General features: G+C 35.3%; 1 protein-coding gene across 1 annotated transcript in view; it reads left to right on the forward strand.

Moving 5' to 3' along the window:
• Positions 1-3,026: 3,026 nt before the first annotated feature.
• The window catches only part of SOX6 (SRY (sex determining region Y)-box 6), a gene marked incomplete at its 3' end in the record, with an annotated part of 172,104 nt that continues 159,323 nt past the window's right edge, over positions 3,027-15,807 (forward strand). Inside the window, exon 1 of the mRNA XM_009709434.1 lies at positions 3,027-3,283. Coding sequence (XP_009707736.1) covers positions 3,044-3,283 — 240 coding nt within the window. The remainder of the gene's footprint in view (positions 3,284-15,807) is intronic.

Genomic DNA, 15,807 nt, shown 5'->3' on the forward strand with positions numbered 1-15,807 from the left:
TGGAGGACTTAATTGAGCAGGGTCCTACATCTCTGTCCCTTTTACCCCAATGTTTGAAATCTAGCAACCAAAAACCTGAAAGGTACCATTAAGTGCTGACCTCTGACCATAATTAATGCGCTAAATCTTGCTGTTTTAACAAAGGTTTGGGGGCAAACAGAAGCAAAACACACCCCTGAAAATTATGCCATGAGGTGAGCAAGTGCCTGGCAGGCCAGTCTGAGCTTGTCTGTCTTTTCAGGCTCCAAGACTATAGGTAACTGAGTAAAGTGCAGTTATGAATATGTGTCTGACCATAATGCAACAGTGGAGAAAGGGGATAGGTGGAGATAGAAAGCATTTGAACCCTGCTCTTGGTCCATTCTCTTAGTCTAGCACAAAAAAAAGTTGCTGAGCATCACTTGAGATTATTAGTGAATGTGACATTAGCAATATCATTTCATTTTTAAGGTTAACGGAGTTCCCTTTTCTCTATGTAATCAAACAGCAGAACATGAATAGAGATTTTTATTGAATTGTGTTTAAAACATCATGAATAAGAGGAAAGTATATTAGTGTACATGGAAAAGAAAAAGTCTTTCCTTGTAGTGCATTACCAGTAGATAGCTTTACTGAATGGTCACTTGAGGAAATACCAAAAGCCTGTTTATGAAATAGAGGTGAAGCCTTTCTAGACTAATTACATTCAGCATGTAATTTCTAAACTTCAGTCTGAATTTTGATTTTCAATTAACATTCCCAATTTGAAGATAATTTTCTATTTAATGTAATTGCAGGAAATAATTTATTGGCTGATTAAGACTGAGGGCCCAGCCTTCCTTAAGAAAACAGTCCCTAACAAACCAGCCTTTAAAGCCAACTCGTAGCTTTGGACAGATTCAGCCTATTTTTGCAGCTGCAGAGTTGTGTTTAATTAGGATTGTGCACTATTATTCATTGGTGCAGTTTGTAGTTGAAATTATTCTTAAGAGACATTTCCATTTCTAGTTTTGTGTCATGATTTATTTATGGTGGAGAAACAGCCATAGCTATTGCTTTTCACAGAAGCTCGTTCAGTTTGAAACAGCAATGAGATCTGTTGAGAAGGTGAAAGAAAGGAAAACCCTTTATTGTGACTTTCAGTTTTCATGTCTGGTTTTCAAATTGCATAGAGTGTTGACTTATATTTTAATGTGAGTGATTACATTAAGGTGACTATTTTAATGAGAAAAGGGAAAGTGAACCTTTTATTTTATCTCAGATCATAGTAATTATGAACCAGAACCTTTTGAAGTACGTAGAATAATGCTGGTTGCTGAACTCTGGGCATGTTCTCTGTAGCATCAACACAAATTCTTTAGTGTAATAAGAATGTAATACATGGTTTAAATTCCTTGGTTCTGCTTATTGGCAACATTAACGTTAGACTCCCACTTACACTTAGGCTCCCCTGAAGAAAATGCAAGCCTTTTTTTCCCCACCACTATTGAGTTTGAGGCAGGATTATCTCTATTTACAGAATAGTTACTCTAAATAGGTATCAGTGTTTTGATATGTTTCAAAGCATTTCAAAGCTTGTAATACTTTCATATAGAACTGTACATAATTAGATTAGTTGATCCTATATTAATTTTTTTTCACTGTAGGATACTAGATCTGAACTCCCTCATTAATTGTGAGAAATTTAACATTAGCTGTTAAATCCTATGTGAAACACAGGCTGATACCTAAAAACTACTGTTTAAATTGGGATTAACTTAATTATTTTTCTTTGCACTTGATATTTCCTTCACTGTAATATTCATGAAAGCATGTGACAGATTTGTAAATTTAACTGTTAGTCTCAGATTTCCAGACCCTTTAATCAGTATTTATTTGTCTGTAGAAACAGTACTAGCAAGTTAATGATTTGCTAATTTGAAAAATGCTCATGCGGTTTCCTATGTTAACTGATTTGTGCATTTTTAAAGAAATGGTATGAAATCAATTATTGTTAAAAAGCAATTAAGGTGAAGATCTTATTCCTTAGTTTCTCAGCAATTTCAGTGTCAAGGATATTCTAAAGTTACTAAAACCTGGGAAAATAGCGAATATATTTTAGCTGTCTTCTTTCAGCTTTGTTAATGATTATTTTAACAGTTGCAGTTAATCTTATTAGAAATTTTAAGCAAAGTGTTTTCAGATTTTGAGCTGAAGTCAGTTATATTTTCATTTAAGTGCAGAAACTGTGGTGAAAGCTGTGTTTGCATATGAGATGGTAGTAAGAAGCCATTATTAGGAAAAGACATTTAACATAAATCAGTGCATGTATTCATTACACTTTTAAGTTATTTAAAGTAATTTGTTGAGCTATATCCTGTACTCAATGCCTAATATGAAATGAAGCATAATTATTTTAGATTTTTAGTTCAAACTGTAAAAAATTACTCAGATATTATCCATCCATTCAATAAACCATTCAGTTTTAGAACACTTTTCACATGAATGTCTCAAAACACTTTCGGAAAAGTAAAACTGGGTAAAATTTTAAACAAGTTAAGAGCAGTTACAGCTTTAAACAAACAGCAGAAGGACTTGTTTAGCAGAATTTGAAATGGTTTTAAAAATTCTCATCTGTGTAGAAAACATCTGCTTGCAAGGAATGAGGTTAGGAAAGTACGATGGACTCTCTCATTTAAACATTTGCTTATAACCTTCAGAGTGCTCATGGGAGTAAGAGTTTAAAGACTCTAACTCTTATGCAAAATCAACATAAAAATACCAATAAAACCACTATTTTCTTATGCCTGGAGAAAATGAAGTTGTTTGACAAGTCGAAATGAATAGAATGACATCATATAACTTAACCCTGACCTTGACTTGGCATCAATGAATACTTTATCTCAGCATTTAGGATCCAGATCCCCCAAACCTGCACTTTTTAGAATACTTTTATTGACAGCATATGATTAATTTTTAACTGTTGTAGGCAAGCGTGGTGTGCTTACAGGAGTATTTTGAGCTGGATTTTTTTAATTTAACACCAATCTTTTCTTTTTGTTTGCTTTTCTTGTTTTGTAGAAGAATGTCTTCCAAGCAGGCTACCTCTCCATTTGCATGTGCAGCTGATGGAGAGGAAACAATGACCCAGGACTTGGCATCACGAGACAAGGAAGAGGGCAACAGTGATCAGCATGCGACCTCTCATCTGCCTCTACATAACGTAATGCACAACAAACCTCACTCTGAGGAGCTACCAACTCTGGTCACGACCATCCAACAAGATCCTGAGTGGGATGGAGTCATCTCAGCCCATCACAGAATGGTGAGTCTCACAGTTCTCACAGTGGCTTTCGAAATTAGTATTGTAAAAGACTATTCACTTCCATTTTGAAAGACATGTTCAGTACAATCCTTCATGAGTGTAAAGCTTTTTAAATGTTAAAGTGTCAGTGTTAGTAATAGAGCAACATCAGTATGGTGTAATTGTAAATTACAATTGTATAATCTTCTTAAGTATACAGGTCTATATGAATGAGGTCATTTGATGAGTTCACCTTCGGAAAGGAAATGCATCTATTTATCATGTTTTCATTCATACCTTGATTTATGTCATAACCTCTCTAGCTCATATATTCAAGCATTAATTTCTGACAGGAGAATGTAGCTCACAAATGTTTGTCATCTGCAAAGTGTTGTGCTGAAGGAAGAAACTTTAATGTATTTATTTACTTGTCTCTCAGAAATGGAACCCACCAAATGTAGAATATTATAGCTTTACACCGCAACAAAGAAGCTGGCATTTTAGGTGACATAAACATCCTGCTGTATTTATAGGAAATTACAACTTTTTGTGGAGGGGAAAGGTGTTTATGAGTAACTATGTCATGCTCTTCTATTCTAGAGCACCAGTTTGTATATAGGTGATGTTAACAGTGATCAGAATTATTATCTGTATTCTCTTTCGTAGCCTAGATAAAATTATTTTGCAGTTGTAATTCTGTCTCTGCATCACCAAAAGTCTGCAGTAAATGGGCAGACTGAATGAAGACTGAATGGGCATAGCATGTCAGTCAATTTATTTTCCTTGCGTGTGTTCCTCAGGAACAGAATTAAGGTATGTGGAGCAGCCAGGTGTTCTGTAAATTTAGAACATCATAATTCCAGACTCTCCATAAAGTGACTTTCACAGACATTAAATTCACAGAGTTAGTTTAAAAAGAATACTCTGCCTTTTCATAAAATTTCTTCCGTGTTTTTATTAAATGTCTATGGATTTTTTTTCAGCAAGTAATTTTTTTTTTTTCAGTACAAATTAGCAGCTTTCAATAAGGTTAAAAACAATTGTAGAATTTTTTTGACAGCACTAGCAATAATGAACTTGTTCCAAATTTGACTAGAAATAATAATTCTAATGCATTAATCAACATAGATACTGGAATTCTTCACGCACAATGTGATGCCTGGAATTAAGTAAATGATAGCACTACAGTAATATCTATTTTGTTAATATAGTGGTTTTTTTTTCTTTCTAAAATCCAATTGGTTCGAAAGATCAAACCAAACCAGAAAAATGCTACTTAATGTGTAATGTACAATTTAACCCAGTGCAGAACTTTGTCAGGCCTAAAATATTCCTAAGTATTTGGCCAACCGTCATGAAGAAGGCAAAATTTCAACTGTAAAAATGGCTTTAAAGAAAGATGATTATAGGTTAGTAATTTGGCAAGGTAGGTTGTAAGTTTGTATATACGGCTTCTCTGCAGCATTCTGAGGTGGAACCTCATTTTGCATGGAGAGTCACTCTTTTGCCCAAGTCATGCGATAAGCACGTCAGAATAATTTTAACTTCTGTGTTATCAGGAGGAGAAGCTGGATGCAGACTAGAAAGGATTGATTATTTGTTGATGAAAAAAATAAATCTGTGAATTCATCAGCTACTTTCCTAGTCCTTCAGAGAGGTGTGTGCACTCTGGGCATTTCGGTCTTAGGACACCAATAACATTGATAAAATGACTCTGTGTCCCAGAGGTAAAGGAACTCCTAGCCTCTTCTTTGAGTCTCTCAAAGCATTTGGTTTTGGTTCGGGCTGTTCCTTGGACCTGGAGTAATGCTTAAGCCAAAATGATAAGACCTCTCATAGTATGATCAGTTGTACTCATTTCTATTGCTCTGAAGTGGGTTTCCACTTGCAGCAACAGAGTGCAATCTCTGTTTTCTTCCTTAATGGTGCACTATCATGTCAACACTTGCTGTACCTCTGGACAGGCATGAATCAATACCCAACTTATCATGTTTCAGAACAGGTGCATAAACTTTGCTTGAGTGACTTAGCACTCTGGGTTTCCTCTCTCCTTGTTTCAGTAAGTATTCCATCATGTATGTAGATAAATGTCCTGAAAATCATTAGGAGTTTCCACAATTCCCTTGGGTTAAATCTGGTGGTGGATGTATGTCATCCTTATTTAGGTAGCAGCTAAACCAAACAGACCTTTTTTGCCCGGCTCAAAGCTGGATATAATTTACAAGGCTTGGCTAGAAGTGAAAACTGAAGTTCTAAGGCATGCTGTTTGGTTGCACTTAAAAAAGAACTAAAATATACAAAGCAAGGTCCCAGTGTACTTACAGTTTGGGTGAGTTAGATGACTTGTTAGATCGCAACGGTGAAGTGGTGAAAAAAATTTTTTTTTTCCTTCAGAGACTGTCATTTAGGGTAACTTGTTTAATATTTTTTTTTTTAAATTATTATTTTCTCCCTTATTTATGTCCTTCATGAGCAAACATTTAAGCCTCAATTAATTGCATAAAGGTTCTCTGAAACACCTCAGTCTCCAAGCACTCGTCAATATTGCTAAGAAAGAATTCAGAGGTGCCTGCAATTTTCCTGATGAAAGCAATTTCATACTTCTTTAAGGGAGGATAGGAGTTTCTTTCCAGAAAGACAAATTCCAGAAGGTGGATTGGGCAATTTTGAGATAGGTGCTGTGGTAGTGACCACTTTTCTACTTAATAAAACCAAATTCCCAGAAGGTAAGCACTTTCTGACCTTTCCCAGACGGATCCTTTCAAAGCAGATTTGAAGAAGCACCTGCTCATACCATTTACACTGAAAGTAAAGACAGTAGTGCTGTCATTAAAATGCGTCAATAATGTGCGTTGTCTGGTTATAAGATAGTAAATTCAAAGAATGCTGTGTCGACATATGGGGAGGAAAAAAATTTTCTTTTATGTGGTATCTAATTAAGAGCACAATCCTGCATCCTTTGTGCCCTTAAAACTACTAAGGAGTTCAGTGGAATTTGTGAGGGAACACAGTATGCATCGTAACATGCTACGAGGGCTGTACAGATCTTAAGTGAAAAAAAGATAGTGTAGTAGGGCAATTTGACTGAAGAAAAAAGATTGAGTTTTTTCCCAACATTTATGATATGCAGCACTTTCTGTAATAAAAGATACCTTTAAACTACATTGTGTATTATCATAAAAAAACCACATTGGCTAGAAATGTTTTCAAACTTTCACTCCCTTTTGATATCAGGCATTGCTTTCCACTGAGTCCTTTGTGTATTCTGAATGTCTGGAAGCCAAAATATTTTGTTTTAACTCCCACTCTATAGTATTTCCCAGCTGTGTACTTATATGGTGTAATAAAAGGATACAACAAATGGGAAATAGCAGCTGCATTTGGAAATTCCCTTTGTGCTCCCTTTTCATTTGACAGATTCAGCAATGTGTAACAACTGTAACGTCAGACCTGCGAGTCTGCGAGTATAGTATCGCCAGCCAATTTGATGTTACAGTGGGGAGAAAATAAAACAACCGAAAGATTTCTGTAATTTCATGTTGCTTAGCTGAAAAGATTATATGTATATTTCTAACTGTAACTTAACATGAAAATACCTTGACATATGGGTATTTATTGCTGCCTCTAGTTCTATTAGAAAATAAAATCTATTTTAGGCTAAAGACGTATCTGTTTGCTGCAGTAAACTGTAGGGAAGAGGGCAAAGTGGTACTACGATAATGAGGAAAGTATCCTGCTTCTCCCATGGACAGCGAGTAGCAGGCAAGAAATAAAGTCAAATTTTTAGATTGCATCCAAAACCTGGCTCTCCTGGGGCAACAAACTGAGAGAGGATAAGGGAGGAAAGCCAACAAGACTCACTTTTGCTCAATTTAATAGTAACTGAATTGTTGTATCCCAATAATACATTTACTAGTAAATATATAAAGAAATGTGCTTTGTTCACTGAGGAAGCAGGAAAGGTCCCCATCTTCACATAGAACCCTGCACTGCTTGTGAAGTAAGTTACGAAGCTTTTTTATTTTTGCTCTGGAGTATCAGGAGAAAGCAGTGCCAACAACAAGATACAAAATTAGATGGACAAGTCATCTGATCTTCTTTAAGGAATAGGATGGTGTAGTCTCATGGCTGCAAAGGCTTGTGAACAATAAATTTGAGCAGCTTTAACCTAATTAAATCTGGAATCTTTCTCCAAATTGCAGGATTCCACCCCCCCACCCAGTAAAAAGAAGAGAGAGTCAAATTCTGTGCCCATCCCCAACCCCAATATGACAATCTGGTAGCAGACAGCTTTTGTGAAGAACTCGCAGGCACTGTACTGATCACTAATTATGATGTGTATCACTGTGGTCTCTGTAGTCTTTTCTTTTCCCACTGATGTTCCTCCCCTGCCCACCTCCATACGGGTTATATAGGCAGCGTGCACACGCACAGAATGAGGGCACCCACGTCTTTATGCTCTGCTGTTCCTTGGAATGCTGCAATGAGAGTCTGTTACAGGGAACCACAGCAGCAACTCAAGTCTAAAGGACGGGTGTTTTTTCCCTGTGACTGAGGAAAACCAAACACACATACATATACAAATACAAGTTAATTACCTCCAAATATATGCTATGTTTCCTTATACATTTTGTAACATCATTCCGAGACCCCTTGGATGTAGAAATGAAATGTATCTCATTGAATTTTATCTCAAATGGTAACATTGACATATATTTCATAATTATGTTGACTCTGTCTTTTGTTGACTTCTTGCCAAAAAAGTAAAAGGCTTGCTACCTTTCCACTGTATCTGCACATAGGTCTCAGCAGTACTGATAGCAGATTTGTGTATGCAATAGGAAAAGTGAAGATCTGTTAATGCCACATGTATTTGTTCCTTTTAAAATAATTTTAAATCACCAAGCATCAAATTTAACTTTATATAGCATTAGCAAAACTACTGGCATCAGAAAGGCAGAAATAGGTGGTATCCTGAAGGTCTTATTGTTTCAGTGCTTACTGTCTCCACATAAAGCAAGCACAATCCTGTCGCTCCCCCAGCTCCTTGTTATTAACTTCCGTTGTTGAAAGTTCTTCCCTTTAAGGAAAATAATCTCAACTTTTTAGGAAAGGTCATTGAAAAACATTTATACATGCTAAACACTGTGAATTTGTTGTTATATAATTTCATGGCTTCAAATTCTCAAAAGTTATAAATACAACTACATGTTTTGAAATTTTATTTTTAGTTCATTTACGACCTGGATATGAGCATATAAAATGCATCAAATATAAATGCCCTAAACTCTGGCAATTCTGTATCTGCTAAATTGCTCATGCAGCTGTTATTTACATGTACAAATCTGAGTTTTGTGATGATTGAAAGCAATTCTACCGTGCTTGTGATTTTATTTCTGCATGCCAGGTAGCGCATCAGAATTTTTACCTAACTAAAGAGATAAATACCTTCACAAGTAATTGCATGGGTACAAAGTTTTGGCTGAAACTAAAGAATGTGAAAAAGCAGATGATATGATATGATATTTTATTTTTCCATAAAATAGACTTCTATGAGAAATACCTTGCAGAAAAGATAGAAATATATTTTTTTCAAGCACGTTGTTTTGATTCAAAAAGCATTCAGGTCTGTGCTTAACTTGACTTTATTAGGACTACCAAAAACTATAATGTTAAGCATATGTCTAAAGGTTTGAAAGATCAAGGACTTAGTTAAATAGCTTTAGCATAAAAAGATGCTTACATTTCATATTAAAAATAATAAAACAATTTCCTAAAAGTATGCAGAATAATGCACAAAATTGCACAAAATTGACTTTATTTGAAGAAGAATCAAATAATTGTTCTTTTTGGCATACCTGTTATATTTGTATTATTTTCATTTTGACACTGTACATTTTTTTTTCCAAATGCACAATCTATTTTAAACCTTTCCCTATATTCTAGGATGAACTGTGTTTAAATAGAATTAATCACCACTTGAATTCTTCACGAAAGACTTGTAGTTTATGTTCATATAAACCTGTAGTAATTTTATTCCTTTCTCTTATTTTAACATTTCCTATTTTTTATAAAGCAATTTCTGAAAAGTTTTTAATTTACTGCTGTATATTGACATGAATTTTTTCAAAAGTAGAAGCATTAACATGCTCTAAATTGTTAAATTTTTTTTTTCCTTGGGCAAGAAGGAATCAGGTATGCATGCTGATTAACACACTCCAGTCATTAACATGTGATTATGTGGGCTGCATATTGAGCACCTGCCAAAAGATAAAATCCAGCACTTTACTACATCTGTGCAAGGACTTTTTGCATTTCTTTTGTACTTTGACAGCTCAAGAGAAAAACAGACTTTGGTATCTTTGTTCAGCATAATAAAACTGTGTACATAAAATGTCTTCATGGAGGAAGGAACGGTACTATGTATATTTATATTAATCTTTGAGGCCATGAAAAATCCAGGGACTGAGACTTACACAGCACCAAGTGTAATATGAATCTCCTAATGTACTGTATCACTGACATTCATATACAGTTTACAACATTCCTGCATGTTTATAAGGATTATCTGTTCTGGGATTCAGCCAATGTTATTGTAATTCACAACAGTTTTATGTGATACCTTTATGTCTCATAAATGTCTTGTTTTTATTTCAATCTTCCAAATGTTTCATCAGTGTTTACCTTAAAGAAATACAAGTACTCTATGCAGCAGGCTGGTTTCCTGCATGCATTCCTCTGCAAATGCTGAAAGGGAAACATAAAGCGTGTAATACATGTCATGTAACTATATACAGAGAAGGATTTCCATGTGCATTTGGTATTGTGAAAAATGTAAATACAAATTTTATTTTGATATTTACAATAGATCTAGCTATAAGTCGGGCAACTAAGATGACCTAATAGGAGGAAGTTGGATATATACAAAGTGATCTGGAATATCCAAGCCACACAATCCTTGTTTTATTTGGCAGCTTCTGACAAGCGTACATCACGAAATACGTGTCTTTATTTACCAAAAAGGTAAACAGTGCTAATCAGCTGGGACTGATCACAATGCATCTTCAGTTTCAGTTTATATGAAAATATAAGTCTAAATACTCATTCTGCAAATGGTTGTCCATTACTTTTTCCTTAATAAGAGTGTTTAACCAAAGTCCAGGGCATAAAGCCTCAATATTGTTGTGATTTATTACCAAACCTAAACACTGGGAGTTAGGACATATGGTATTAGGACAATTAAGGAAATCCTTAGTGTCTAACTCTTACAAAAGCAGACTTGAGTTTATGCATATCATTTGTGGGTGAGTTGATTGCCATATAGAAAAGATTGTCATTGTATTTAAGACTATTGAGGTGATTTTCTGTTCTGGAATGGAGCAAAATGCCTGTCAACGTTTTTCACAATTTGCTCCTGTGTAAAGAGAAGCGTTTAAATCGCATAGTTGAAAAATCGTAACCTTCTGAAATCTCTCTACCCAAAAGTTGGTGTGCCTGGATTCATTTGGTTTGCTCCAACAACTGTGTATGAAGGGATTGCTGCAATTAAGTGGTCATATTTTACATCAAACAAAAAGTCCCTGCCTATTCCTTCCAAACAGATGTCTAGTCTTGCAGTGGCCTATTCATAAGACCATATTGGTATCATATATGCCTGATTATTATGTCATGTCATTTTAAAAACTTTGATCTAAAGTAAAGTTATTTTTCTCTATTTTTTTTCTTAATTTAACACTATTTTTTTTCTTAATTTAGCACATTATTTCTTGACTTAGAGCTAGTGCTTACTGTTGTATTGTTTCTTTTTGAGATCTTTAGATGTGTATAAAATATGAGCCTTTTACAGATTGTATTCAGCCTATACTTTGGCAATCAAATCAGTGTAAGTTTTATCAGAGTAAACGCTGAGTTAAAGACTTGAGGTTTTATTCCATTACTTGCCATTTGCCCTCCCACTAGCATAATTTGCTGAGACTTTACAAATGATGTTCTCTCAACAGCTCATAGCAGTCATTCTCAAGCTTGGATTTAAATAAATCTTTCTTAATAAAACTTTTTTTTTTTAATCGGATGAGAATTGGAAATGATCACTTAGATTTTTAATTTCTCTTAATTCTATTTAATTAAATTCCTCAAAATGGAAAACCTTATTTAATGTAGTGATTGGAAATGATTTTGTAAACATTTGCTTTCATTATATGTTAACTCCAGACTAGTTCCAAGTGCCAGCATGCCTCTGGTACTTGGAATCAAAACCACTCTGGATATCCAACTTTCCTGGGGTGTTTACATGTGTCCCATTGAATGCAGAGACAGATAAATATCCCTTTATAACAGAAAAGCCTCATCCACATGGAAATAAGCAATTCAGCTAACATATTTTATGTTAGTAATATTTGTTTTCTACTTCTTGGCCATTCATCCTGTGATTTTTAGTTGAACTCTTACAGAAACAGTTTTCTCTCTGGCTATTGAGTAGGATTGCAGTTGTCAACTTTCAATCAAAGTTGATAGCAGTTATTCTTAAATTGCTAACTAACACTCTGACTCTGATTTTGTACAGCCTACAGTTTCAGTTCCCAAGTTTTTCTCTTTTCTCACCTTCAGAGAGCTTCCCTCTTTGGGGCAGAATCTATCCTCCCTACAGGAAACATAAATGCCACCATAAAGGAATTGCGACATCTCTGTATTAAAATCCTCAGTCTCGTGCACTCCCCCCTTCTGAGGTTCCTGACCAGACAACCCCCTTCACCAGACCTTTGGTCTGTCCTTAACACTTATGAGGATCCCAAGGAGAGATCTGTCCCAAGCCCAATCTCCACTCATGACTGTGGAGTCCCTAAACTGAGATGTTGCTTCTCAGCCCCCAAATGCAGCCCTCATATTTTGTACTTTGGCCATTCCAAGAAAGGAGCAAGAATATTGAATCTTGGTTTTAGCCTACAATCTTTCACCAATAGAACTGTCATTTTGTGTGTTTGCTCTGTTTTGGAAGTGAAAGTGCTTCATAAAACTTGACACAAATTAGCTCATGATTCAGTTTGCAGACATTGCTATAAACATTAGCTTCCTGATATAAAAAATGCTGGGTCAACTTTTAATATCCTTATTTACATCACTTACAGCAGTGCTCCCTCATTTACCCTGTTAAAACCAGTGGGACCACTGATGGGAAAATGAACTGCTTAGACTGTTAGAATCTAAATACACAAGAAAATACGCTTTTTACAGTAACAAGAAAATTATGATTATTTGTTCAATCCCTTCTCAACCAAAGTGTCTAAGAAAGTATAAGGATCTTCCTTCCTTTGTACAGAAACTAAACAGCTCTCTTTTTGAATTCTACCAATGTAACTTGTGAAATTTAGTGAATGTACACGCTAAAAAATCATTTTCTCGGGGTAAGAGGCATGCTGAAATATCATATATACTTTCTTAATGTAACAGTTTTAAAGGAATTGTTATGGTGTGTGAAGAAAATACCGTGTATGTAGTCACAATGAATCTCCATCTTTATTTATACCAAGCTGTTGTTCGTAATTATTCAGAATTGTTTCTGCCCTTGGCAAAACTATACTTGAACCATTCACAGCAACTCTAAAAGGAATGGCCAACAGGCCACTCGTTTACACCAGGCAGTCTGAAAAGCTGGTAAGACTCAGGACACTGTTGTTGGACCACATGTATTCAAAGTTAACTTGGAATTGGTTAAAGAAGTATGCTGCCTCTCTAACGTGAAAAAGGCCAAGGATAGACCTAGGAAAGCTTTCACCATAGTGCACTGAAAGTCTTACTGTTATTTTCTTATTGGCATATGATGAGGGTGTAGGTAGAGGTTTTAGAGGTAAGTAAAAGTATGATTTCACTCACGGGCTACTTATCCCTGAGTGAGCTATGCATAGTGTTTTAGTATTCATGCCTTGCTAATTTCTACTTTTCTGTCTTGTGCGTTTGTTTATTTTTCTCTATTTTGTCAACTTTGAAAACTAATCCTTAAATTTTAATGGCTATACTTAGGTATTTAATCTGTTATAATAGGGACATTTTATCAAAACACTAAGCACAGTGGGTTGAATGATCTGTAGTAAAATTTTGTCTGTGCTAATGGGCTGGCAAGGAAACACATACAGGAAAAATGCCCTTTGTTTACCTTGATATTGAAAACCAATGTTTCAAAAATAGACTCAATTTTGTCCCTACTGAGTAGTAAGCAGTTGGAATAGTGGTCCAGACTGAGTTTGTGTCATCAGCTGCTAGGCAGTAAGATTTTCTGGTTTAGTCATCTCTACAAATAAACACCTGTTTAACCTAAAAATTTTTTATATCTGACACAATAAGGCAAAGAAGAAAGTTTGAGATGTAAAATCGTCCTACGTGTTGTTCCTTAAGCAGATTTATGCCTAATTTTGAGTAATAACCTGGCTTCAAATTTTATTGTTTGCCAATTATTAAGGGCTAGTCTGGAAATGCCACTGTTGTGGTGGGCAAAAATCCCTGTGCAATACCCTTGTGTATTCTGGTATGGGCGTAAACCGTTGTTCTACCACCAGCAGCAGTAGCGTGTGAGTGCGAGGATACTTTTGTAAGTCTAGCAAGGGTACGGTGGGATCCTGAGCAATCTGCACCAGATGTCACTTTGGATCAAACTGAGAAGAAACCTACTTTACTATGTTACCTGTAGAAAGCAATACTTTTACCTAACACTTTCTGTTAGGACTTGAATTAAAAATTTTACAAACATAGCTTTTTCTTAAATTTCTTCTTTTCTAAGCACTCCATTCTTATTGGAAGTAAAATATGCTTCCGATGGACATAGTATTTTGATACTGATACTTTATTAACTTGTCAATATTGTTCTATTTCTTGACTGGAAATTGAAGTAATCCTAATATAGTCAAGATTAAAAATGTGTAGGGTTTACTGTGGCCAAATTTCACCAATGTTGGATGAAGAAATGTGCTCTGTGTTAAATCTTTTGTCCATAGACCATATGTTTGCTATTTATCTTATTATAAGATATTTTCCTTTTTTCCCCCTCCTTACATGGAAATCACTGAAATCAGTAAGAATAGCACGACTTGAAAATTGCACCTTTCAAAGGGACTGTTGTGTGTTGAAGATGTTATTTCAAGTTTAGACTTAAAATGCCATTTTACAGAAATACATGAATGTTAAACCTGAGAATTTAGGGATGTGTCTGTTCTCTAGTGTATTATGTAGCTACTGGATGAATTTGGGCACCAGATTGTGTCCAAATACGTTAGGTGGACATTCATATCAGTCATATTCTCTTGTCCATTTTCTTATTTAGTGTTACCATTTATGCTGAGAAAAGTTGACTTGTATTGAGAATTTTCATCAGTGCTGATGCATCGCTGAGCTGGATTTTGCAAAATGAAAACATTTGAGTTGATCTTGGCTAGGCACTTTACTTGCCTTTACCTCTTCTTTCATGCTCTTGGAAAAAACATGAAAAATACCTTTAATAGCGTCCTTTCTTTCCCTTCTTCAGGTCAAATAAACTAGGGCTTTCTCATTCTATAAAAGGTGGCTTCATAAAGCTTCTCAAGGATGGGATCTCTTTCATTATTGAATCCTCCCATATTCAAAAGAACCAGCTTCTCCTTTCCTAACCATGAATTTATTTTCTTGTTCTAAAGAAGCATAGTGGTACTTTTCCATTCTGGACTCCGGATTTTCTAGTGAGAGTACCTTATGCATTAAAGTAAGAGGACCAACAAACAACGTGTGGACATGATAATACCTCTTTTCTCAGACAACGCACATGATCCACTAGTCTCTTTTCAGACGATAACTGGGGAATAAGGATGTATTTCCAGTTACATTAGGAGGGTATCTGCATGTTGTTTGTGAATGTCAATGCAAATTAATTTTTGATAGCCAGGCCTGCATCTGATGTATGTGATAGTTGCACTTTTGGTCGTGCAATGGGTGAGGTGCTGGGACATAAACATGACATGCATTGGTCTGTAAAAGATTATAAGGTCCAACAAGCAAATTAAAATCTTTCATAAGTTTGCTGCAACCTTTATTTGATTTTCCACAAACAGAATGCTGCAGTAACCACTTCCCTTCAAAAACAGTTGTATTTTCCCTAGAAAGGTGACTCAACAGAAATGTTTCCCTTGCCCCATTGTTTTTTTGATCTGTCTAGTTTGCCATAAACGTGAAGTTAATATAACCTGTTTGTATGGTTGGAATAAAAAAGAAAGCTGCCAACGGTAGATACATAGGAGTAAAAATATCTATTCTGATTGAGTAGCTATAAAATTCCTTCTGAAGCCTTTTCAATGTTTCATTTTAGCTACATTTTATTTGTACATTATTCAGAAATTTATCTAGAATCATAGAATGCATGGGAATTGGTTTTGTTTCTTGTAGATAATTGTACATGCAGCTGATTTAGATTTTTCTAGCTGGATTCTGCTATTATTAGATAAGATATTTACACTGGACTGGTCTACAGTTTTTCCATTTGCCCATTTAATCCCTTGAATACCTTTCAGTTTGTGGAGTTCTCCTGC

This window comes from Cariama cristata, unplaced genomic scaffold (assembly GCF_000690535.1).
Source record: "Cariama cristata isolate BGI_N322 unplaced genomic scaffold, ASM69053v1 scaffold8221, whole genome shotgun sequence".
In the NCBI taxonomy this organism is placed as follows: domain Eukaryota; kingdom Metazoa; phylum Chordata; class Aves; order Cariamiformes; family Cariamidae; genus Cariama; species Cariama cristata.